The sequence below is a fragment of the Callithrix jacchus genome, chromosome 2 (assembly GCF_049354715.1).
Source record: "Callithrix jacchus isolate 240 chromosome 2, calJac240_pri, whole genome shotgun sequence".
Taxonomy (NCBI): Eukaryota; Metazoa; Chordata; class Mammalia; order Primates; family Cebidae; genus Callithrix; species Callithrix jacchus.
The window spans coordinates 127,747,906-127,775,195 of NC_133503.1; the positions used below are offsets into that span (position 1 = coordinate 127,747,906).

At 35.7% G+C, this 27,290-nt stretch overlaps 1 protein-coding gene and 1 pseudogene across 2 annotated transcripts in view; one reads left to right on the forward strand and one right to left on the reverse strand.

The window, feature by feature from the left end:
• Nucleotides 1-27,290, reverse strand: part of XRCC4 (X-ray repair cross complementing 4) — a 271,368-nt gene that overhangs the window by 205,422 nt on the left and 38,656 nt on the right. For both annotated transcript variants that reach the window (XM_008991862.5, NM_001267765.1), the window contains 1 exon segment: nucleotides 25,419-25,594. In XM_008991862.5, coding sequence (XP_008990110.1) covers nucleotides 25,419-25,594 — 176 coding nt within the window.
• On the forward strand, nucleotides 4,616-9,431 carry LOC103791523 (fructose-bisphosphate aldolase A pseudogene; annotated as a pseudogene).

The following is a 27,290-nucleotide window of genomic DNA, read 5'->3' on the forward strand; positions in this document are numbered from 1 at the left end:
GATTAAACTCATGGGTTCAAGAGACCCTCTCCCACCTTAGCCTTCCAAACAGCTAGGTCTACAGACGTGCATCACCACATCTAACATTTTACCCAAATTTTTCAAAGACGATCATACTAAGGTTCAGATAGGCTTGAGAAGTTGTTAAAGGCCACACACCAAGTATTTGTCAAAGGCCACAGAACAAGTGTAGTTTGTGGCCAGGATTAAGTCAGGACCATCTGACATGAGATTCAGTATGATTAACTGCTTTGTTAAATATTCTCTCTCCCAGCAAATATCTTTGATACTTTATTTTCTTGAAGTAACATTTCACAGAGGACAAAATTAAATCCTTTTGATTTTTCCTGTGGACAAAAATCACAGAGAAAACCTAATCACCTTAAATTCAGGCTTTCAGGACTCAGGAGGAAAAAGAAAACATCAAGAGAAACAATGAAAAATATCAACCTAAAATGTCACTTCTGATAGTTAACATTTGTTTGTGGGTCTGTCACTTTTGGCAAGGTATAGTAAAAGTAGAAGTAATGCTAATATTTGCTGAATATCTTCTATTTGCCAGGTACTATACTTGGTGTTTGTAATACCATGATAAATAAGAGAACTCCTGTCTCTGCTCTCATGGAACTCCTCCAATTAAAAATGAATAATATATGATTTCTTTCTTTCCAGAAGAATTTTTATCATCAATTTTAAGCATTTTTCAGAAATCTATTTTCTCAGTCTAATTCAGACATTCATATTAATCATGTAAAACCTAAGGTGCTTTTCTGCTAATGATTCCACAACCAACTAGCCACTGGGAAAGGTAAGTATGAGATCATACAACTGTCCATCTGCCAATGCATGACCTGGACTTATTACTTGTTTTTTCCCTGACTTTTCCAATTCAGTTTGAAATAGCTCAGAGAAAGTCCCCTTGCCAGATTGTTTAGTCTCACAAATCTCACCATTAGATACTTTTTCCTGAAGTTCAGCCTAACTGGCCCTTTGCTTACTTTCATTTCATAAAACTCTTTTGAGTGTCAATACCAGCTGCTTACTTTCCTTGGAAGTTTTCCACTTTTCACATACAGGCAGGACTTTAATTAGGCAAGGCATAAACTAGGACAGCAGAAAGACTGATTCTACGGAATTAGGTCACAGTACCAATTTCCTAACAAGCGGAAAGTTTAACAACATAAACATGCTATTGTTGAAATATAGAGAAAAGTCAAGAGACATAAGGGACTGGAGAGCTCTAAAGCTAAGTATAGAGCTCTGCTTCCAGTGAAAAAGTCAGGCCATTCCCATAGGAGCAACCCTACCATAGATAACAATTATAAACTCAGCACAAAATATCGGGAAAAAAAAGACCTGACTGCACAGGAAAATGAATGAAGGCAGATTGATTCTGGGAGAGAAAAAGAATAACACTGAATAAGAGTCCCATAACCTGAGTAAGGGCCCAAATATCAGCCATGCAGAGCAGCTAAACTTTAACAGAAACTAGTAATCTTACTTCCTTGAAAATCCTGAAGACAGAGAAATCACAGCACTTGAAAAGTGAGGATGAGAATTTTGGAAAGAAGCAGAGAAGAGAAGCTCTAAATTCTACACATAAACTGTTCAAATCTCTTGCTAAGCTCTAAATGAAGTATATGTGAGACAGACTCCAAGTAAGAGTGCTAAGGTTAGAAGAACTGACCTGAAATTTCAGCTAACACCTACCACATATGAAACAGAGTTCGAAGCTAAAATACAGCCAAGTTAACTGACTCAGAAAACAGACTCCTCCTTTCCTCAAAAAAGCAATACTCCTCAAATGAGTCTAAGAGAATCTCCTCTCGACATCATTCAGAATGTTCAGTACAAAATCTAAACGTTCTCAACAAACAGAGAAATAAAAACATACTGAAGAGAAGCCACAGTCAATGGAGATTGACATAAGTTTATCTAGGTGTTGAAATTAGCAAACGAAAATTTTTAAATAGCTATTATCACTATAATTAAGGATTAAAACTAATTTATGATCATAACAAACAAAAATACAGAAAATCTCCTCAGAAGCAATAAAGGCTATAAACAAAATCCACATGGAAATATTAAAAATAAAAAACTATACAATTTTTTAAATCACTAGATTGAGATGAAAATCAAGACAATGAACTTGAAGAAAGATCAATATAAATATCCAATCTGCAGGACAAAGAACAAAAGGATTTTTAAAGTCTCAGAAGAAAAAAAAGAGAGAGAGAATGGAGGTAGAAAAGCGTTTAAAAAATAATAGCCAAAAACTTCCCAATTTGACTGAAAGATATACATTCATAGATTCAAGCTCAGCCAGTCTGCGGATGAAAAATAAAATTTTTTAAGTCCACTCCTTGGAAAAAGAAAATATGATATGTGTGTATGTGTATTTAACAGTGGGGATATATATTCTGAGAAATCTTCATTAGGTGAAGTTTATAAAAATATTCAGGAGACTCACTCTGACAAAACTTCAAATATCCTTACAAACTTGACCAAATTAGCTCAGTATATACTGACTGCATGTGGATGTTAAATTTCACACACACATAGTCACTCAGGAATGGAAAATCAAACACTTTATGTTCTCGCTTATAAGTGGGAGCTAAGCTATGACTACACAAAGACATACAGACTGATATAATGAACATTAGGGACTCAGAAGAGGTGAGGGCAGAGGGGAGTGAGGGACAAAAAACTACATATTGGGTAAAATGTACACTAATTAGGGAACTGGTGCATTAAAATTTCAAACTTCACCACTACACAATTCATCCATATAAGCAAAAGCCACCTGTACCCTAAAAGCTATTGAAATAACAAAGAAAGAAAAAAAAGAAAACTCCTAGGCACATCATAGTCAAGTTGCTAAAAATCAAAGTTGAAGAGAAAATACTAAAAGCAGTCGGGGAAAAACAATTATATGCAAGAGAATAATTCAGATGAATGCTAACTTATCAGAAAAAAAAAAAAAAACGATCCAAGAAGACAAAATTCCAGCATATTGAAATTTCTAAAAGAAAAAAAAACCTTCAATCTAAAATCCTTTGTTCAGAGGAAAGGTCCTTCAAGATTGAAGGTAAAATTAAAACTAAAGGAATTCATTGCCAACAATCCTGTACTACAGAAGATGCTAGAGGAATTTATTCAGGATAAAATGAAATGATACCAGATAGAAATATAGATAGCAGGAAGGAATAAGAAGCAAAAGAAGTGAAAACACCAACTCCACAACAAAATGTTAGAATGTTGCTTTTAGCAGTCATTTTCTTACATTTTTTTGTTTAGATTGATATATGATAATCTTATATATTTATGACATACGTGTGATATTTTTATACACATATAGTGATCAAAGTGGGTGAACTTGCAATACGAAGTAGTGAATTACTTTAAAATCGCTCAGGTAGCTATTTTACATTACATTTCTGTATATTCACTTCACTTATAAATACAACAGACCTTACTATACTTAAGTATTTTCAGTATAAAGGTAGATTAAAATACAACAATAACAAAACTAATTTTCAAAATATTAAAACAGCACTGGAGTAGGACTGTGGTAAGTAATTTAATCTTAAAATAATACTAACAATCACACTTATTCCAGAGTTATGAGGAGCCTGTAAAATAGTATGGAAAAGGTTGTTATTTTTCATCAACTATTTGAATCTCTACATTTAAGTGTTATCAAGTGTAAAGGAACACCTATATATTCAAAATTGTACCATAAGCATTGTATCCCAACTTGGCAAGCAAACCCATTAAAAAAAATTTATGCTCATCAGGACTTTGTTAAAATTATTTAAACAAATAATTTCTCTGATGAAAATTTTAGTAATATCTACTGTTTAGCACTTAGAAAATGAAAACAAAATCACAGCTGAGATCTTGTGATAATTTCAAAACAATGTACAAATGAACTAGTGACTCTGAGATGTCATCTACATAGTTGCCATCTACTGAATGGGTTCCTTTTGCTGAAGTAATCAGAATTAATGACAATTTAAAAAAAAACAGCAGATTCACCCTGACAAAACTTCAAATATCCTTACAAACTCAACCAAACTTAACTCCATGTCGATGTTCAATTTCTCTTGCTGTTACAGTTTACTTTTACTTCTACTCCCTTAGCCAAAGCCCTCCCAATTTTCCACCTGGAGTATCAAAAATTTCACAGAACTTTAATAAATCAACTAAATAAAAATTTGAGCATATTAACTAAATACAAAATTAAAAGACATGACATACAGTATTGTAATTAGTCCCAAAAGCACTGAAGCCACACCACCTGTGTTCAATTCCAGCTTTGCCACTCACTAGTTTCCTGGCTGTGGACAAATTAAACACCACTGAGAGTTAGTTTCCTCATCCGTAACACTGAAATGGTAACAAGATCTACTGGATAAAATCAGAAGAGTTCTGAGTACAGGGCAGAGCATCACGTATCGCACACAGTGACCATCCTCATTATTGGTAACTTTCATTATTAAACACAGGAAAGGAGAGCAATATGACAGTGACAAGGTCCTGAACCTCAGGCAGCTAAAAAACCAGTCCACAATTCAATGTAAATGTAATAACGAAATATAGAAAATCTATAGGAATGCCAAGGAAGAAGATAACAGTTTTGAATAAAAGGTAAGTGAAAGCTAACTGACAAATAAGACATTTCCGTACCTGCAATAAGAAGAACTTTCCACAAGAGAGTAGACGCAAAAGATATAGAGAGAATAACAACAACCACACATAAGTCTATTTCACTTTCTAATCACATTTTCTAAAGTTTCATTCATTTCTGTCACAAACAGATTAAAATAGCATTTTTTTTAACTACAAGATCTGGAATATCTGAGACTTGACCTGTTCCAGATTAATATTTTAAAAAGTCAAACACTAAAGAAGCACACTGAATACATTTTATTCAAACACTTTAAAATAAACAATACTCAAAGTGTTAATGTCCCTAATATATTTTTAACATCTTAAAAATTGAAGGACAAAGAATCAAAACCAAATGGGAAAAAAGAGGGAAAAGATATAAACAAATAATACACAAAAAAGACAAAGAAATGACCTTTAGCGACATGAAAATGGGTTCACATTCACTTGCAATTGGAGAAATACAAACTAAAATAACACTGAGATATAATTTCTCACCTATCAGAGAAAAGAAAATTAAAAAATAGAAAGAATAGGGTTCTGTTGGTGAGGGTGTGAGGAATCAGGCAATTTCATATGTTACTAGTAGTAATTCAAACTGGTCTACCTCTTCTGGAGAGAAATTTGGCAACATTTAAGAAAACAACATACACACTTACTTTTTGATCTAGCAATCACACATCTAGAAATTTACCTGAAAAGATAAACCTTCAACAATACAAAAATACATAGGTTATCCACTGCAGTGTTGTTTACATAATAAAACACTAGAAAGAACTCAAATATCTATACATTGAGGGTAAATGAAAACTGAATATATCCCTAAATGGCATATCATGTACTTGTATACAAAAAAAGGGAGGGAAGTTCTTTATGAATTGATATGGAGTGACTTTCAGAATACATTGCTATGTAAAAAAGAAAATGCTAAAAACACTGTTTATAGTGTACTACCCCTCATATAAGAAAGAATATAAGAAAATATGCATATTCATTTGTACAAAAGAAATAGAGGACACACAAACCAGAAACTAATGAGTTTGGCTACATAAAAGAGTTGGTAGAAATGTAATTTTAAAAGTCTGGAAATGGGAATAGTAGGGATAAGAGTGCAGTGGCACATCTCTGAATATACGTTTTTAGGTAGCTCTGATTTTTCAAAATTTTTCACATACCCAAATTAAATAACGAATCAATATCAATTATAATTGAGATGAATCCAAAATGAAATTGAGATATAGAAAGGGGTGGGAAAGAATAAAACTAAATTAAGAAATTTTAAATATATGACATGCATAAAGACCAAAGAAAACTACATACAAATACTGCACTATATTTTAAAAATCTGTTTTTCAAAGAGACGTGCATTAGCAATTCTTAAACAATTTTACATGTTGTGATAATTAATATTAGGTGTCAACTTGATTGGATTGAAGGATGCCTAGATAGCTGGCAAAATATTGTTTCTGGGTATTCTTTAAGGGTGTTGCCAGAGATTGACATCTGAGTCAGTGGACCGGGAGAGGTAGACCTACCCTCAATGTGGGTGGGCACCATCCAATGGACTGCCAGTGTGGCCAGAACAAGCAAGCAAGTAAGGTAGGATAAGCTGCTTGCTGAGTCTTCTGGCTTTCATCTTTCTCCTGTGCTGGATCCCTCCTGCCCCTGGACATCAGACTCTAGAGTCTTCAGCCAAAGACTGAAGCCTGCATTGTCACATTCCCAGTTCTTAAGGCTTTTGGACTGGGACTGAACCACTACTGGCTTCCTAGATCCTCAACTTGCAGATGGCCTATCATGGGACTTCAGCTCATGATCATGTGAGTGAATTCTCCTTAATAAACTCCCTTTCATATATACTTATATCCTATTAGTTCTGTCCTTCTGGAGAACCCTGACTAATATGTATGTATACTAGGACAGAAAAAATAAGTAAGCATATTGTGACAAATGAAAGCTAGATTTCACTGTCAGAGAAAGTTACAAATAAGAAAGAAGGAAAAGCTAGAATAAACTCTACATTGAACTAATGGCTTTTAACATATATACAGATGGACAAATGCAGATACGTGGATGTATATGTATGAGTTTACAACCAACCATACAATCACATACTACATAACAATATTTCAGTCAACAAGGAAAAGCATATACAATGGTGCTCCCATAAGATTATAAAACCACATTTTTACTGTACCTTCACTGTGTTGAGGTATGTTTAGATACACAAATATTTACCACTGTCTGCAGTATTCAGTGCAGCAACATGCTGTACAGGTTTGTAGCCTTGGAGCAACAGGCTATATATACTATATATCCTAGGTATCATATTTCATCTAGGTTTCTGTTAAGTATACTCTATGATGTTTGCACACTGAAGAAATCACCTAATGAAAATTTCTCAGAACATATTCCCACTGTTAAATGACATGTGACTGTATTTGCTAACTCTGCTAAAATTAGTTGGTAAAAGTATAATGAAACAAAAGATATTTGTATATTCTTAATATATATCTCCACAATGCACTTACTAATTACAAAAGGAGATATTAGCAAAATTAGAAAAATCTAGCACACAAAACCTTAACCAAGTATTCAAAGTTAATATCACCCATAGTAATGCTTATAAATATCAAGTATTTCCCAATGTGTTACACTGAGAAAGGTACAATATCATTTCTATGGTATTCTTGTCAAAAATGCATAAACTCCCAATCTAATCTTGAGTAAATACCCAAATTGAGGGACGTTCTACAAATACTCTAACTGGCCAGCAGTCCTCAAAAGAGTCAACACCATGAAACACAAACACTAAGGAACTTCCACAGACTGTAAAAGACGAAGAGACAAACGCAATGTGGAATACTGGATTGCACTCTAGACAAGAAAAAGATCTTCAATGGGACAACTGGTGAAACTGAAATAAAGTCTGTAGATTACTATGTCAACGTTAATTTCTTAGTTTTAATAATTTTACTATAGTTATATAATGGACTGTGTCAATATTAGGGAACACAGGATTAAAGGTATGCAGAAATTCTCTTTATTATTTTTTGCAACTTTTCTCTAAGTCTAAAATTAAAGCAATAAAAGTATATATTACCTATCAGAACATATAAATGGCCAATAACTATAACCAATCAGAAAACATCACTGTAATCCACCATCATTGTTCTAGTCACTATGAGCACTTCTCCACTACTGAACTGCGGTTGAGTCATTTGTAGCTAGCTACAAATATCATATTCTTACCAGGAGTTGCACAAATAAAGAAACTGGCCTTTAATTATTACAAGGCTGGAAATGTAATAAAAGTAAGTATGGAAATGGATAATCTTTTGTTCAATTTTCTGGTGTAACATAACATGCATTGATTAAAGTATAAGAAAAAGATCTTTAATAGGACAAATGGTGAAACTGAAATAGACAAGAAAAAGATTTTTAATGGGACAACTGGTGAAACTGAAATAAAATCTGTAGATTACTATGTCAATGTTAATTTCTTAGTTTTAATAATTGTACTATGGTTATATAACGGAATATGTGAACATTAGGGAACACAGGATTAAAGGTATACAGATATTCTCTATTATTTTTTGCAACATTTTTATACTTATAGTGTAAGTATAGTTCAAGTATTAAATTGTACTTACAGTATAAGTATACTTTATAAGTAGCCTTTACTCAATGCATGTTATGCTAAATAGTTGTTTATTAGAAGTGTGCTGGAAAGGGCGATGGAGTTAGCATTTGCAGACGATACCACACACCACTGTGAAGGGAGAGGCAAGAGCACAGACAAGCCAGCCTGGAGCACCAGAAGGCAGATGATGGGCGTCCCTTCCCCCAAGTTATCAAATCCAAGGGCGGTGTTGTGGGCATCAAGGTAGACTAGGGCGTGGTCCCCCTGACAGGAACAAATGGCAAGACCATCACCTAAGGGTTGGACGAGTTGCCTGAGTGCTGTGCCCAGTACAAGAAGGATGGCGCTGACTTCACCAAGTGGTGTTGTGTGCTGAAGAGCGGGGAACATGCCCCTCAGCCCTCGCCATCATGGAAAATGCCAATGCACTATGCCCATCGTGGAGCCTAAGATCCTCCCTGATGGGGACCATGACTTGAAGTGCTGTCAGTATGTGACCGAGAAGGTGCTGGCTGCTGTCTACAAGGCTCTGAGCAACCATCACATCTACCTGGAAGGCACCTTGCTGAAGCCCAACATGGTTACCCTGGGTCATGCCTGCACCCAGGAGTTTCCTCAGGAGGAGACTGCCATGGCGACTGTCACAGTGCTGCACCACACAGTTCCACCCTCCCTCCCCCCGTCCCTGGGATCACCTTCCTATCTGGAACCCCAAATAAGGAGGAAGTGTCCATCAACCTCAACGCCATTAACAAGTGCCCCCTGCTGAAGTCCTGGTCTCCTGCAGGCCTCTGCCCTGAAGGCCTGGGACGGGAAGAAGGAGAACCAGAAGGCTGTGCAGGAGGAGTATGGCAAGTAAGCCCTAGCCAACAGCCTTGCCTGTCAAGGAAAGTACACCCCAAAGGGTCAGGCTGGGGCTGCTGCCAACGAGTCCCTCTTCCTCCTAACCATGCCCACTAATTGGAGGTGTTCCCAGGCTGCCCTCAACACTCCAGGCCCTGCCTCCTCCCATACTCTCTTGAAGAGGGGGCCTCCTCCTCCTTGGGGCTCCAGGCTATCTTGCCTAGCTCTTGCCTCCCTCATGGTAGTGGTGTGTGGTGTCACCTGTGGATACTAACTCCACCACACTTTCCAGCACAATGCCAATAAACAGCTATTTAAGGGTGGGAGGGGAGAAAAGTAAAAAATCTATAAATGAATAGACCAATGAAGCTCAATAATCAAAGAAAATATCAAGGCATGTTATAGTCAAATTGCCTAAAAGGAGTGACAAAGAAGAAAAACCTAGGCTAGGCATGGTGGTGGCTCATGCCTGTAATTCCAGCACTTTGGGGGGCAGAGGCAGGTGGATCACTTGAGGTCAGGAGTTCAAGACCAGCCTAGCCAACACAGTGAAACCTCCTCTCTACTAAAAATATGAAAATTAGCCCAGTGTGGTGGCAGGTGCCTGTAATCCCAGCTACTTGGGAGTCTGACGCAGGAGAATTGCTTGAACCAGCAAGGCAGAGGTTGCAGTGAGCCGAGATTACACCACCACACTCCAACCTAGGCAACAGAGACTCCATCTCAAATAATAATAACAAAGAAATAAAGAAAAAGGAAACCCTTAAAAGCAGCTGAGAAAAAAAAAAAGCATACTGCCTTACATAAGAAAGATAAGAATGACAGCTGACTACTCAGCAAAAAAAAAAAAAAAAAAATACTAGCCAGAAGACAGAGCAAAGCTCTTATAAAAAGTCTTGAAAAAAAAAAGGAAAAACTAGTCAACCTAGAATTCTATACCCAGTAAAAATAACTTTTAAAAAAAAAGGCAAAGTACAAACTTTGAAAGATATATAAGAGCTGACAGAATTCATCCTAAGCTGACCAACATGATAAGAAATATTAAATGAAGTCCTTCAAACAGAAGGAAAATAGTATTACATGGAAATATGGATCTATGGGGAGGAATAAATTGCTCCAGACCTGAACATGCATGATTAGGCCCCACTTCCCAACACTGTTGCATTGGGGATTGTATTAGTCTGTTTTCACACTTCTGATAAAGACATACCCAAGACTGGGTAACTTATTTTGTTTTTTAAGAGGTTTAATGGACTCACAGTTCCACATAGCTGGAGATGCCCCACAATCATGGTGGAAGGCTATAGGCACATCTTACATGGCAGCAGGCAAGAGAGAATGAGAATCAAGTGAAAGGAGTATCCCCTTATAAAAGCATCAGATCTTGTGAGACTTATTCACTACCATGAGAACAATATGAGGGAAACTGCCCCCATAATTCAATTATCTTTTACCAGGTCCCTCCCACAACATGTAGGAATTATGGGAACTACAATTCAAAATGAGATTTGGGTGGGGAAACAGCCAAACCATATCAGGGGTTAAGTTTTCCACATACAAATTTTGGGAGATACATTCAGACCATAGCATTCCACCCCTAGTCCCCAAAATTCATGTCCTTATACCACACAAAATACATTAATTCCATCTCAGTAGCCCCAAAAGTCTTAACTCATTCCAGCATCAACACAAAAGTCTAAAGTTTAGAGTCTCATCTTAATCAGATATGGGTGACACTCAAGGAACAATTAATCCTGAAGCAAATTTCCCTGTAAAATCAAACAGGTAGGTTTTGTCACTCTAAAACACAATGCAGGCATAAGACTAATATTTCTATTCCAAAAAAGAGAAATAGGAAAAAAGAAGGGAATAACAAGTCCCAAAAATGTCTAAAGCCCAACAAGGCATACAACATTAGATCATAAGGCTGGAGAACAATCTTATGTGGCTCCATGTTCCACTTTCCAGATACTGGAAGGGTTGGGTCTTTAAGACTTAGACATTCCTGCCCTCATGGCTTTGCTGACACAGCCCACATTACCACTCTCACACATTTAAAACCTATGCCTGTACGCTTTGCTAGGCTGGCACTGCATACTGGTGGCTCTTAGTTCTGGAGTATCCAGGTGGCCTTCTTCCCAGGGCTCTACTAGGCACTGCCATAGTAGAAAAGGGGGCTCTCAGCAGCAGCTCACACCCCACAGTTCCCATGGGCGTTGACCTTGTGGGGTGTCTGTGGCAGCTCAATCCCTATAGCAAGTCTCTGCCTGGGCTTGGAAGCTCTCTGAGACAGTCCTTATAAAAAGAATAAAGTTGGAAGATTCACATAACTCAATTTTAAGGCTCAGGATGGAGCTGCAGTAATTAAGACAATGTGGTGTTGATAGAGGGACAGACATGTAAATCCATGAGACAGCTTAGAAAATACAAAAATAGACCCACTCAAGTCCAGCCACTGATTTTTAACAAAGATGCAAAAGCAATTCAATAGAGAGAGGAGACTCTTTTCAACTAATGGTGTTAGAACAATTGGACATACATAGCTACGAAAGTGAACCTCACCCTGAACCTCATACTTTATACAAAAATGAATTCAAAATAGATCATAGATATAAATGTAAAATACAGAACTACAAAACTTTTAAGAGAAGTTATAGTCGAAAATTTGTATCATATAGGGTCAGGTGAAGAGTCCTTAAACATGACACCAAAGCAAAAGCATAAAAGAAAAATAATTAACAAATTGAACTTCATCAAAAATAAAAGGTTTTGCTCTACATAAGACCCTGTTAATCAAATGATAGAACCAGCAAGAGACTAAAAGAATATAGTTTCAAATTACACATACAACAACAACAACAACAAAAATACAACCAGAAAGGGGTAAAAGATTTGAATGAACACTTCACCAAATACGACACACATAGATGGGAAATAAACACATGAAAAGATTTTCAGCACCTTGGCCATTAAAGAAATGTCCATTAATAATGTCCACAATAAGACACCGTAAATACCTATCAGACTGACTAAAGGCAAAAATTCTGACAATACCAAGTACTGATAAGAATGTAGATCTTATGTATTTCTGGTAAGAAAGTAAAATGGCACACCCCTTCGGGACAACAATGTAGCACTTTCTCATAAAGTTAAACACATACTTACCATACAACTCTGCATTCACAATCCTAGATATTTATCCTACAGCAGGGGTCTGCAAACTGTTTCCAAAAGGGCAAAAGGTAAATATTTTAGTCATTACATACCATAGAGGATTCTATTGCACCTATTCACCTTTGCCATTGCAGCACAAAAGTACACATAGACAATATATTTAAAAAAAAAAAAAAAGCATGCTTACATTCCAATAAAACTTTATTTACCAAAATGGGCAGCCAACCCACAAGCTGTTGTTTGGCAACCCCTGAACTAAATAAATGAAGATTTATGCTCACACAGAAACCTGTAAATGAATGTCCAAAACCACTTTCTAATAGCCAAAAAAATGGAAACAAGCTCAATGTTTTTTTCAGTGAATAAATGAAAAAACAAAGTGTGGTGCCCCTATGGCATTGCAGGAAGTAAGAACAGACTACTCAAGAATAAAGAAAATGATCTCCATTTCAAAACAAAAAAAAGAAAATGATCTACTGATACATTCAACAATTTGGTGGATCTCAAAAGTATTATGGTCAGTGAAAAAAAAGCCAATCTCAAAAGGTTACGTATTGTGCAATTCTACTAATACTCTCAAAATGACAAAATTATAGTGGCTACTGGGAATTATATTGGATAGATTGTGTGAACATGTAGTGGGTAACAGAAGGGAATAAAGATGTTTCTTTGAGGTAATAGACCAGTTCTATACCCTGACTGTGGTGGTAGTTACATGAATCCATAAGTGGAACAAAATTCATATAACTACATGCCAAAATAATAACAAGAACAATAAAAGCAGTACACATAAAAACTGAAAAATCTTGATAAAGTCTGGAGTTTAGTTAATAATATTGTACCAAAGTCAATTTCCTCCTTTTAATAATGTACTACAGTTATATATTTTTATCATCAGGAAAGCTAGGTGAAGGGTACACAGGACCTCTATATATTACTGTTGAAACTTTTTTTGAGTCTAAAATTATTTTAAAATGAAAAGTTAAAAAAGTAAGCTAACCGTTAAAAGTAAAAATAATGCTAATGTAACAATAAGTGTGAAGTGTATAACACATGTAGAAGTAAAATGTATGACCACAATAGCATAAGCTTAAAAGGAGAAATGAAAGTATGATGCCATAAGATCTGTGAAGTGGTATATCACTGCAAAGTAGACTGAGATAAGGTAAAGATGTATGCTCTAAACCATAAAGCAAACATAAAAATAGCATAAAGATGAGTTATAGATGACAAGATAACAAAAATGATAAAGTAGAATGATAAAAAATACTTTACCCAAAATAAAGCAGAGAGGAACAAGTAAATAAAGATGGAACAGAGATAGTAAATTTTCAAACCACCATTTTTTATGTAATTGTCAATAATTACATAAAATGTAAATGGCCTAAACATGCCAATGGAAACACAGATTGATAGACTGGATTAAAAAAACAAGACCCAACTATATACTTCCTAAAAGAAATCTAATTTACATAAAGAGAAAACTTATTCAAAGAAAAAGGATGAAAAATGTTTCATGCAGACTTCAATCAAAAGAAACTGGAGGAGTACTAAGAACATGTATAACGTAAATTTTTTGGATAAATAACATCAATACAATTACAGGGTCATATCATAGTGAAAAAGAAGTCAACTCATCAAGAGGGCATGGCAAAGCTTAATGTTTTACATAATTAACCAAGATTCAAATACATGAATTAATCTTTTATATTACTTGAAGGAGAAGTTACACGAATTAATCTCTGATACTACTTGAAGTAGAAGTAAGACAAAAATAGAGTTACAGTTCTTGATTTTAATACATTCCCAGTCACTGGTAAAAGAAGTAGACAGAAAATAAGAATATAGAAAACTTAACACTATCAACCAACCTCATCTAATTTGATATTTATAGAACAATACACCCAAAAATAGCAAATAAGTATTTCTTTCAAATGCATAAAAAACATTGAACAAAGGTTACATTCAGTGCCATAATATAAGTTGCGATAAATTTAAAGGGATTAAAATCACATAAAGTTGTCTAACAACAATGGATCAAAATTAAAAACCAGTAATGGCAAGATATCTGGAAGATCAAACAAAATTGAAAACAAAATTATAAACTACTAAGTAATTCAAAAGTGAAGACTAAAATGAAAAGGAAATTAGGAAATACTTTAAACTAAATGAAAATGAAAACACAACATACCAAAATGTGAAGAATGAAGTTACAGTAGCACTTGGAATAAAATTTAGATCCTAAATTGTATATCAGAAAAAAAGGAAGTTTTACATCAGTGACCTTAGTTTTTGCTTCAAAGTGATAAACATGATATAAAATGTGTAAGACCTATACTTTGAAAACAGCAAACAACTGCTGAGTAATTGATGAGATCTCAATCAATATTTCTAAATTCAACACTACTGACATTTTGGATCAGATAATTTTTGGTGTGGAAGTAACCTCTGCACTTTATAGAATACTTAGCAACATCCCTGCCCTCTTCCCATTGGATGCCAGTTAGGAGCTGCTGGCCATAATGAAAAAAATGTCTTCAGACATTGCCAAACAACCCTAGATGAGCAAAATCTCCCCTGGGTACAAAACACTGACCTAAATAAATGGATATATTATGCTCATGGCTCAGAAGGCTCAATACGGTTAAGATGTCAATTCTATAAATCCAATGCATAATTAAGATCCTAGCAGACTTGTTTGGAAAAATTGAGAAACTGATTCTGCAACTCATAAAAATATTTGAAACGATAGAATATCTAAAGCAAATTCAAAAATTAACAAAGTTGAAGAACTTATACTACATGATTTCACCTGATTTCATGATTTATTATAAGCCTAAGTAATCAAGACAAATTATGGCTGGCATAGATAGGGCAGTATAGAGTCCAAATATAGACCAATACAAACATGGTCAATTGATTTTCAACAAAGTACAAGAAAAATTCAGCTAAATATTCACATAAAAAATGAACTTCAGCCCATACCTTAAACTATATACAAAAATTAACTCAAAATATATCACAGACTCTAAATGTAAAAATCTAAAACTATAGAGCTCCTACATGAAAGTATAAGTCTGTAACAAGTTAGGCAAAAATGTATTAGAAGTGATCTCAAAGCATGATTAATAAAAGTAAAAAAATTAAGTTCCTAAAAATTAAGAAATTATCTGCTTCTCCCACAAACTTGGAGAAAGTATTTGCAAATTGTGTATCTGTTAAGGAACCTGTGTCCAGAGTATACTGAAGATTTCTTCAAAACTCAGTAAGACAAGAGATCGACACCATCCTGGTCAACATGGTGAAACCCCATCTCTACTAAAAATACAAAAAATTAGCTGGGCATGGTGGCGCGTGCCTGTAATCCCAGCTACTCAGGAGGCTGAGGCAGGAGAATTGCCTGAACCCAGGAGGCGGAGGTTGAGGTGAGCCGAGATCGCGCCATTGCACTCCAGCCTGGGTAACAAGAGCGAAACTCCATCTCAAAAAAAAAAAAAAAAAAAAACTCAGACAATAAGCAACCCAATAAAAACAAATGTAAAAGATTTAAACAAACATGTCACTAAAGATATATAGATAGCAAATGATATCATTAGACATTATGAAAATGCTAATTTAAAATATGAGATATGGTCACACACACTCACTAGAATATCTAAAATAAAAAATCTGACCATACTAAGTACTGACAAGGATATGGAGAAACTGTAACTCACATACTGATGATGGGCACGTAAAATAGTACAAACCCTCGGGAAAACTGTTGAGTAGTTTCTTGAAAAGTTAAATATATATCTACCATATAACCCAACAATTCTACTCCTATGTATTATTCAAATAAAACATATTTCCATACAAAGATTTAAATGTTCATAGCAGTTTTACTGATTATAGTTCAAAACTAGAAGCAACCCAAATGTCCACCAACTGGTGAATTCATGAACAAATTGGGGTACATCCATAAAATGGAGCATCACTAAGCAGGAAAAAAAAGAATAAATTATTAAATCCTACAACAACATGGAGGAATTGCAAAACAATTATGGTGAATAAAAGAAACCAGACCAAAAAAAGAAGTACATACTGTATGTTTAAATGTATGGAAAATGTAAACCCATCTATAATGACAGAAATGTAATCAGTGGTTTTCTGGGGATGGAGTGAAGAGCCAGGAGAGAGGGAGAACGGTATTAGGATGGGTACAAAAAAATTGGGGCAGATTGAGGATTTATCATCTTGAATATCATAACAGTTTCACTGGCATGTACACATTTTTAAATGTATCCAGTTGTTTACTTTCTATATGTACATAAGTTAATTGTATCACAATAAAGCTGTTAAAAATTAAAACATGCCCACAAAAAGATTTAGACATAAATGTATATAGCTGCTTTATTCACATTAGCCCACAACTTGAAATCACTAGATATTCATCAAAAAGTTAATGTGATATACCTGCACAATGGAATACTACTCAGCAATGAAAGGAATGAAATGCTGATATACAACACACAATGAGACATCTCAAAAATGCTTTACTATGCAAATAAAGTTATGAGCAAGTGTACACACTGCATAGTTCCATTCATATGAAATTTTAAAACATGTAAAGCTAACCTATAATGATAGAAACTAGTTCAATGGCTGCCTGGGGCCTTGAAAATAGGTAGGATTGGGAGAAGAAAATCGGTAGTTGGGGCTTGACTGCAAACAGGGTTGAAAGTGTGTTCCTGAGTATTGAAAACTGTATACTCACCATAGGTACGTTTAATTGTTTGTAAATTATCCCTAAAGAAATTTAAAAAAAGAAACTGATTTGGGATTCATAAAACATAGGTCTGAATTCTACCCTACCTAGCTTACTACCTCTTTTCCTTAGCAACTTATACTTTTGGCATCTATTGTCTCATGTATAAACAGTGACATTGCCAAGTGTACTTGATGATGTATGAGCTTGCGTGCTGAAGTAGATTGGCTTAAAATAAGCAAATATGAATATTATTAATATGAAATGTCCTTTTACAACATAGTTTTTACATGCTACTTTCTAATTCTGTTTTCTTGTTTGTTTGTTTAGACAAGTTCTCATTCTGCTTCTGTCACCCAGGTTGGACAGGCTAGAGTGCATTAGCACAATATTAGCTTAGCTCACTGCCGCCTCAAACTCCTCAGCTAAAGTAAATCTCCCACCTCAACCTCCCAAGTAGCTGGGACTACAGGCATGTCCCAACATGCCCAGCTAATTTACTTTTTTCTTTTTTGTAGAGACAAGGGTCCCACTATACTTTCCAGGCTGGTCTCAAACTCCTGGCCTCAAGTGATCCTCCCACATTGGCCTTCCAAAGTGCTGGGATTACAGGCATGAGCAAGCATGCCATGCCCACTTCTGCTCTGTTCGTATACTAAATAAATTGTTTCTTTACTGAACAACAACAAAAAAATTAACATATAATGACTTTAAAATATCAAAGAAAACATTTTAAATAAAAGCAGAAAAATATGAAGCAAGAAAGAAAATGGGTCCTCAAACAAAAAATAATATAACTAAACACTGACACTTTTAGTTTTAAAAGTAATTCTAAAATTTAACATATGGTTTAGCTAGAAAATGTACACTTTTAATGGGATTTCTTCAGCATTTACATTACTTAGTTCCCACATTCCAAAAAGATAACAAAATTATACGGTGTTTAATATCAAAATGGCACATTTACACAAATACTTTCATCATTAAAATAAAGAATACTATGATTTCCTCTTTGAGCATTCAAACAACACATCTGCAACCCATATTCCCACAGACCTGAAAATCATTACTATTTTTAACAAACTCTTTGGCAGAATACACAATAAATGCTACAATTCTGATATTTCATCTGGAAATGGCTCTTTAAATTCAGAGTCCCTTAAACCACAGGAACACATAGCAATAATATAGGATTTTGGACTGCTGTTTTTAAAAAGAACTTTGGATTTTTTTTGGCTAACTGGTTTTACTTCATTTTCATATATCTGAGAAATGTCAGTTAAATAATGTAGGAAGGCTGTCAGAACTTAGAATGGATTTTCCACTAAAAAGTAATAAAAGTTATAAAATATAGTAAGATACATTGTAGGATATACCTTATGTTGTAACATTTCTTAAATCGAAATATGACTGAAACCCTTATTGTAATGAAATGCTAAAGAAATACCATTGCAACAAAAAAAGCAAAGCCTGAATGAGGTTTCAATCTTCCCTGACTGTTAAATTCATAGATTGCTAGTTGACCCTCGATATCCATCTTCCAGTTTTTACACAGTAATGAAAACTCTGGTACACAGGACACAGCTGAAGATCACATTTCACAGATTCCCTCGCAGCCAGGTGAAGCCATGTGACTACATTCCGGCCAATGGGACGTAAGAAAAGGAATGTAACAAATTTGGGAGTGATCATCTTAAAGAAAAAGCACATACTATTTTTAACTAGGTTCTGGTGCCTGAGAGGTTAACAAAATAGTAAAACTAGAGAAGTCATCTTGGACTATGAAATAAAAACTACCTGTTAAAAATTACAAAGTAGACAGTTGGGCACACTAGCTCATGCCTATAATCTCAGTGCTTTGGGAGACTGAGGTAGGGGGTTCTCTCCAGCATAATTGTCAGAGGTTACAGTGAGCTATGATCACACTGCTGCACACCAGGGCTAGGCAAAAAAGTGAGATGCTGTCTTAATTAAAAAAAAAAAAAAAAAAAAAAGACAAGGCAAAATGATCAAAGAAGCCTGGGTCTCCCACATCATAAAGCCATCATATTAGCCCAGGATTGCCTATCTGGATTGTTATATCACAGAAAAACAAACCTCTATGCTATTTAAGTAGCAGGGGAAATGAGGGTAAAAAAAATAGAAGTAGACTTTGCATTTTGTACTAGAGACTTATAGCAAATTCTAGATATTCACTATATACATATGTGTGCATGCACATATGTGGAGATGTATATACACATACACACATATATATGTATTAAATCATGTTTACTTTTTCATCAAACCTCATGGCTTCCTTCTCTGGGAAACAATGAGAACACATGGACACAGGGAGAGGAACAATGCACACTAGGGCCTGTAGGCAGGGGCAAGCAGAGGGAGAGCATCAGGAAAAATAGCTACCGCATGCTGGGCTTACTACTTAGGTGATGGGTTGATAAGTGCAGCAAACCACCATGGCACACGTGTAAGAAGCCTGCACACCCTGCACATGTATCTCAGAACTTAAATAAAATAATTTTTTTTAAAAAGACATATCTTTAAAGCCAAAATGTTTATATATACATACATACATATATATATGTGTGTGTGTATGTGTAAATGTGTGTGTGTGTGTGTGTGTGTGTGTGTGTAGCTCTACAATATGTTCTGGAATTAATCTAAGAAATCACTTTAAAATTTTACAAATGAAAAAGAATATATAAGGACATTAAAGTTAAATGATTAGTCCAAGGTTTTTCTTATCAAAAATAAAATTGTTCTTCTTTGAGTCATAAATGAAATTCTTTTCTAAAGAAACAGAGTGAGATATGAAAGCAAAAAAAGAAGATGAATATATTATTTATTAAGATGCACTGTTAGCATGACAAAGTCTGTATGGCAAATCGGAATAAACTGTTAAAGGTAGACAGAAAACAGTGACCTAAAGCATACAAATGATCTCTTCGGTGAGTGATAGTCCTTGCGCTGAAGAGTTGAGGAGTTCCAAATGCTGGCACTACAGTATGCTTTCAACCAGAACAATCTACTGTCAAATGAAGAGCACTAAGGCAGGAAGGGTCACATGGGTTCACACTCTGTGGCGAAAAGGAGTTAGGGTATAGCTGGTCATCTAACATTTATTCAAATGAAAGTAAAGCTAAAATAAAAGGATCTATGTTATCTATAAAGGAAAGCAAATTAAAACTTAAGAGAAGTTTTAGAAGGATGAGCTAAAAAGCAATTACATGAAAATTGTAGACCCACTCCTCCCAAAACATGAGTATAAATATTGACAAACAAGTTACAAGTTTAAAATATTTCACTGCACTAGAAATTGGTAATTCTGGCCAGGCATGGTGGCTCACACCTGTAATCCCAGTACTTTGGGAGACAGAGGTAGGCAAATCACTTGAGGTCCGGAGTTTGAGACCAGCCTGGCCAACACAGCAAAATCCCGTCTCTACTATAAATACAAAAATCAGCCAGACATGGTGGCATGCACCTGTAATACCAGCTATTCAGGAGGCTGAGACAGGAGAATCATTTGAACTTGGGAGGCAGAGGTTGTAGTGAGCTGAGACTGTACCACTGCACTCCAGCCTGGGAGACAGAGTAAGATTCCATCTCAAAAAAAAAAAAAAAAAATTGGCAATTCTTTCACTCAGAAAAAACATAGTATTTTCAAAATATCAGGTATTTCTGAATACTAAAATAGTGGTTAATTCTCATATGAAAAAAAGAAAATTTGTTATTATGTAAATTTCAAACAATTCTTATGTAAGTTAGATATTCAACACAATTGGACATAGAAAATTTCTTGAACTGGGCCAGGTGTGTTGGCTCATGCCTGTAATCCCAGTACTTTGAGAGGCTGAGGCGGGTGGATCACCTGAGATTGGGAGTTCGAGACCAGCCTGACCAAAATGGAGAAACCCCGTCTCTACCAAAACTACAATATTAGCCTGGCGTGGTGGCACATGCCTGTAATCCCATCTACTCAGGAGGCTGAGGCAGGAGAATCACTTGAACCCAGGAGGAGGAGACTGCAGTGAGCCAAGACTGCGCCATTGCACTCCAACCTGGACAACAAGAGTGAAACTCTGTCTTCAAAAAAAAAAAAAATTCTTGAACTGATGTCAATAAATGCGTAAAAACCCTAACTCTCAGAGGTGTGCATCTGGGAGCAAGTGTACTTAGAGCTCACAAAGTACCCTTTGTCATAGAGAAGCAACCTTACATTAAGAAACAATAGAATTCACTTTTTGAGTTGAATCTATGTTCATTCTTTTTCTTTCTTCTCAGTTTAGGAGGTCATTTTTGACAACAATCAGATGTCTGTGCCATCAAGAAAAGAATTGCAAACTCCTTCTCAATTTTTAGGTCACCTGAGCAGAATTAGCTTTAAAAAAGTATTCTGTCTGACATGTTTCCAATTGTCTGAAGACTTTTTTTGCCAGTAGATACATTTACTAGAGATTGTCACTCTGAAATCAGTTTGCAGAAGCACATCCTGAATACTGGAAGATTCCCATGATACCTTGGCCAAATGAACTTGTGATCTCTCAGCTGCATCCATCCGTAAGTCTGACGACGGCACTGAAAGTTTTATCTAATTTAAATATCCAAAATATATCTCAAGTAAGCCAAGCCATGAATAAACTCCTCTTTGTCAAACTGTTCTGAAAATAGCCATTTCTTTCTCGTGAACAAATAAATAAATGAATAAATAAGGAAACAGCTATTTAGACTGCAATGTAGTGCTTTAAGACATTCTGTAGGGAACCAGCACACTTTTTTGCATTGCTGGTAATCTTTTAGACTGTTTCCATTTCTTGCAAACACTTGTTGAAAAGGTAGTACCTGTAGTTCAAGATGCTGGCTCTGATACAGTTGTTTACTTTCAGGATGGTAAGGAAAAATCTGTCAGGATTATTATGTTTTTGATGCCGATATATGTCAAATCAATTGTAAAAAGACACGAATCAAGAGGATTTAAAGTTCTTTCTTCACAGAAGCAGCAAAACCAGATGCGTTGCCAGCCATGGCAAGTACTCCTTTCAGGCTAATATGTTTGGCTGTGTCTCCACCCAAATCTCATCTTGAATTGTAGCTCCCATAATTCCCACATGTTATAAGAGAAACGAGGTGGGAGGGATTTCAATCATGGGGGTAGGTCTTTCCCATGCTGTTCTCATGATAGTGAATAAGTCTCATGAGATCTAATGGTTTTATAAAGGGGAATTTCCCTGCATATGCTCTCTTGCCTGCCACCATGTAAGACGTAACTTTGTTCCTCCCTCCCTTTCTGTCATGATTGTGAGGCCTCCCCTGCCATGTGGAAATGTGAATCAATTAAACCTTCTTCCTTTATAAATTACTCAGCCTCATGTATGTCTTTATTAGCAGCATGAGAACAGACTAATACAGTAAACTCGTACTGATAGACTGGAGTGCTACTGTAAGGGTACCCAAAAATATGAAAGCAACTTTGGAACTGGGTAACAGGCAGAGGCTGGAACAGTTTGGAGGGCTCAAAAGAATACAAGAAAATGTGGGAAAGTTTGGAACTTCCTAGAGACTTGGAAGGCTTAGAAGATAGGAAGATGTGGAAAAAGTTAAGCATTTCCTAGAGACTTGCTGAATGGCTTGGAATGACAAAGTACAGGCTGAGGTGGTCTCAGATGGAGATGAGGAACTTGGTGAGAACTAGAGTAAAGGTCATTCTTGCTGTGCAAAGAGACTGGCAGAGATCTGTGGAACTTTCAGCTTGAGAGAAATGATTTAGGGTAGCTGACAGAAGGAATTGCTAAGCAGCAAAGCATTTAAGAGGAAGCAGAGTATAAAAGTTTGGAAAATTTGCAGCCTAACAATGCAGTAGAAAAGAAAAATCTATTTTCTGGGGAAAAATTCAACCCTACTGCAGAAATTTGCATAAGTAATGAAGAGTCAAATGTTAATCACCAAGACAATGGGGAAAATGTCTTGAGGGCATGTCAGAGATGTTCACAGCAGTCCCTCCCATTATAGACTCCAGAGGCCTAGGAGGAAAAAAATGGTTTCCTGGGCCAGGTCCAAGCCGCCCATGCTGTGTGCAGCCTAGGAACTTGGTGCCCTGCTCCAAGCATGCACCAAGCTCCAACAGTGCTCTAGCTCCAGCTGTGGCTAAAAAGGGCAAAGATACAGATCAGGCCATGCTTTACAGGGTACAAGTCCCAAATCTTGGCAGCTTCCATGTGGTGTTCAGCCTACAGTTACACAGAAGTCAAGAACTGAGGTTTGAGAACCTCTGCCTAGATTTCAGAAGATATATGGAAATGCCTGGATGTCCAGGCAGAAGTTTGCTCCAAGGACAGGGCCCTCATGAAAATCCTCTGCTAGGACAGTATAGAAGGGAAATGTCAGGTTGGAGCCTCTACACAGAGTCCCACTGGGGCACTGCCTAGTGAAGCTGTGAGAAGAAGGCTACTGTCCTGCAGACCCAGAATGTCAGATCCACCCACAGCTTGCACCATGCCCTGGAAAAGCCACAGGCACTCAATGGCAGCCCATGAAAGCAGCCAGGAGGGGAGCTATACCCTGCAAAGCCATAGAGGTGGATCTGCTCAAGGTTGTGAGAGCCCACTCCTTGCATCAGCATCACCTGGATGTGAGATATGGAATCAAAGGAAATCATTTTGCAACTTTAAGGTTTCATGACTGTCCTATTGGATTCTGTACTTTCATAGGGCCTAAAGCCTCTTTGGCCAATTTCTTCCATTTGTAATGGGTATTTTTAACCAATGCCTGTACTCCCATTGTATCTGGTAAGTAACTAACTTCCTTTTGATATTACAAGCTCAAAGGTAGAAGGGACTTGCCTTGTCTCAAATGAGACTTTGTACTGTAGACTTCTGAGTTAATGGTGAAATGAGTAAAAACTCTGGAGGACTGCTGGGAAGGAATGATTGGTTTTGAATGTGAGGACACGAGATTTGGGAGGGGCTGGGGCAGAATGATATGGTTTGGCGGTCTCTCCACCCATATCTCATCCTGAATTGTAGCTCTCATAATTCTCAATTGTTACAAGAGGGACCCAGTGGGAGGTAACTGAATCATGAGGGTGGGTCTTTCCTGTGTTGTTCTCGTGATAGTAAATAAGTCTCATGAGAGCTAATGATTTTATAAAAAGCAGTTCCCTCACACACACGCTCTTGCCTGCCACCATGTAAAACATAACTTTGCTCCTCTTTCATTTTGCACCATGATTATGAGGCCTTCCCAGCTATGTAGAACTGTGAGTCAATAAAATTTCTTTCCTTTATAAATTACCCAGCCTCAGGATGTCTTTATTAGCAGCGTGAGAACAGATTAATAAACATGCCAACTGTACCAAGCCCCATCTTTTACCATGTCAAAAATAACAAAAGTCTTTCAGCCTTCCAAAATGTACTTCACTAATTTGGAATTTATTGTGTATCAGTATGTATGAAACAGATAAAAACTAGAAAATGGCTGCATAAAATAATGCTAGTTGCTACATGCAAATGTTTCATAAGTGGGAAATGCTTTCAAAGAATTTCCTAAACTCGAGCTCTAAAACAAATTCTCAATAGCTATCTGTTAACTTAATGTAGCAAATATTTCCTTCCCTCTCCTTCAGAAATGTCAGATATGACTGATAAACCACTGGTTAAAAAAAAAAAATTCATTATCTAATCAACTTAGGTAAAATATACAAATAATTAGTACAAGACTTTAATAAATAAATCACCTGCCTTGATCTCAGTTGGTGCAGGAACTGAGCAGAATAAGTAGCAGATACTCGGGTATGCAAAGCAAAGCTTTAGAAAGCTTAGGCTGCAAGTTATTTCCATTTTAATATTTTCAAATCTGACTATACAAATAAAGTATCCTTAATCCTTACTGTATATTTTTAAATTTCAAACATACTCTAATAAAGTAGGAAGTAAATCGCAATTATTCAACATTCAAAGATAAATGTATTATTTTCTTTCTTAAAATCAGCATTTCCCAAAACTTTTTTCAATAAGACCTTGTCACAGTGGCCTAAAACTTCTAAACCCACCTTTTTCAAGATTACTGTTTTGTATAATTAACTCTATAATAGTTTAAATGTTAAAATATTAGAGCATTAAAAACTAAGTATATTTCCAATAATTTTTTTTATTCATTAATATAAAGTATTTAACGACTTTAGCTTTGAAGCATTCTTCCAATTCAGAAACCAAGAACTTTTGAAGCTTTTGTTTCTGAGGTGTTCTGGGAATAATATGATAGTTACTTAAATATTAAATATAATTCCTCAAAGAGTGCTCTGACATTTTACTGTGTAACATTTTGGAAAGTTTTACTTACTGAAACATCTTTCAGGTTTTTGTCAAAGAAGAAATGACGAGTTTCTTTAGAAAAATCAAACTTGTATACATCAGCTGGTCCTGCTCCTGATACCAATGCTTTTCTCAGTTCATCGACATATTTCCCTTTGTCCATTGCCATGTCATCAGCTTCTTCAGAAATCTCTGATTCAGAAACTATGGAAAATATTAGCAAAAGTTTTTGAAATGTAAAGTAAATGACTACACATAAGAAAATATTAGTTTAACTGTAAGTACTAATTTATCACATGTAACAGAAATTTAAACAAAAAGTAAAATCAATCTCTATACTACACATTTTTAACTCAAATTATTTCTTTTTGCTGAACAAGCAACTTTTGAGAAATGCATTAATTTAGATTCACATCTCATGTGAAAAGCATTAAGCCCTTGACATTCTTTCTCTATCCTCAGATGAAACACCTTGTAAATTATTAAAAAAACTCCCACCCTGTGTACCTGCTCTTAGGTCAAAGCCAGATAATTTCCTATAACGAATAATAAGCTCAGTATTTTATAACATCTTTTTTCCTTGCCTCAAAGATTCAATAGTCTATAGCCTATTTCTCACTTTTATGGGTAGAGTAAAACAAAAGCAAAAGTGGAGGTCATTATTCTCACATCATATGCCAACAATAGACACTACGGATGAAAGGAAATGATAAGGAAAGAAAGGGAAGGAAACAAAAATGTACTGAGCATTTCCTCTGAAACACATACTATACTAGTGATCTGGCTTCCAACTCTCTTATCTAGGTGTCTTTAAAGCTGATGTGTTATCCATCATTTAGATTTTTGTTTCAAAATTGTATTTTCAATTCTAGATATTATCTTGGTTCCTTTTTCATTATATCCTGTTCTTACCTTATTCTTCTTTTAAATATTTAAATAAATGTATTTTAAGATCTCTTTCATTTCTGTATTTATGTGTGGTTCCTGGAGTATAAATTCTGTTTCTTCTATCTGTAGAAAAACTTGTTCTACTTGTTTTCCTTTCATGCTTTGGAATATTTGAGTATGGCTCACCTCTAACCCAAGTGGCAAGTGCTCTGAGAAGAAATGGTCTTAAAAGAAGGTTGCTGGTTTGCCTTTCTGGGGGTCATTAAAAGTTTCATCCATTATGGACTAGTTTTGAAAGTTTATTTCTCACCTTGATGTTTACACTTGAGGCAAAGTGTTCCATTTTAAACTTTGCATCCACATATAACACAGGTTTGGGTGCTGATTTTTCTTGAGACTTTTATTCAATTATACTCCTCAGGGATTGTTCTATTTGTATACTGCATACCCAGGCCAGAGAGTAGTAGTATTTTTAAAGATGATTTTACTAACAGCATGTATTTTCCTGGCTCCATTCTTTATACTGAGAGCTCAACTCCAATTCCCTTAAGAGGTCTGAAGCCTCAACATTCCACCTCACTCAAACATTACACTCACTGTCATCTACATGTATATCTAGTTCCAATATTCCATAATTTATAATTAAGCTTTAATTCCCATCAACTACTCTAGTTTTGAAATACCTCTTCAATCATGGCATCTGAGGTTTTCCCTTTGTTACACTCAAGTGCCAACTGGTCTGCATATTGGTTTGTTTTTAAAACTACAAAATTCAATCTTGTTTTTGTTGGAATGTATGTGTGGTTGGGTGGTTTCCTGTGTTAATTTAGGCTATCACAGCAATAATAAAAGTCCCATATGATTGTATAATTTCATACTTAAGCATTACACTCATCTATTTTAATTCCTCATAACACTGAAAGACAGATATTATTTTCATTTTGCAAATGAGAAAGCTGAGGCTCAGAGAGCTCAAGTAATGGTCTAGGGACATGTAGTAGGTAACTGGTAA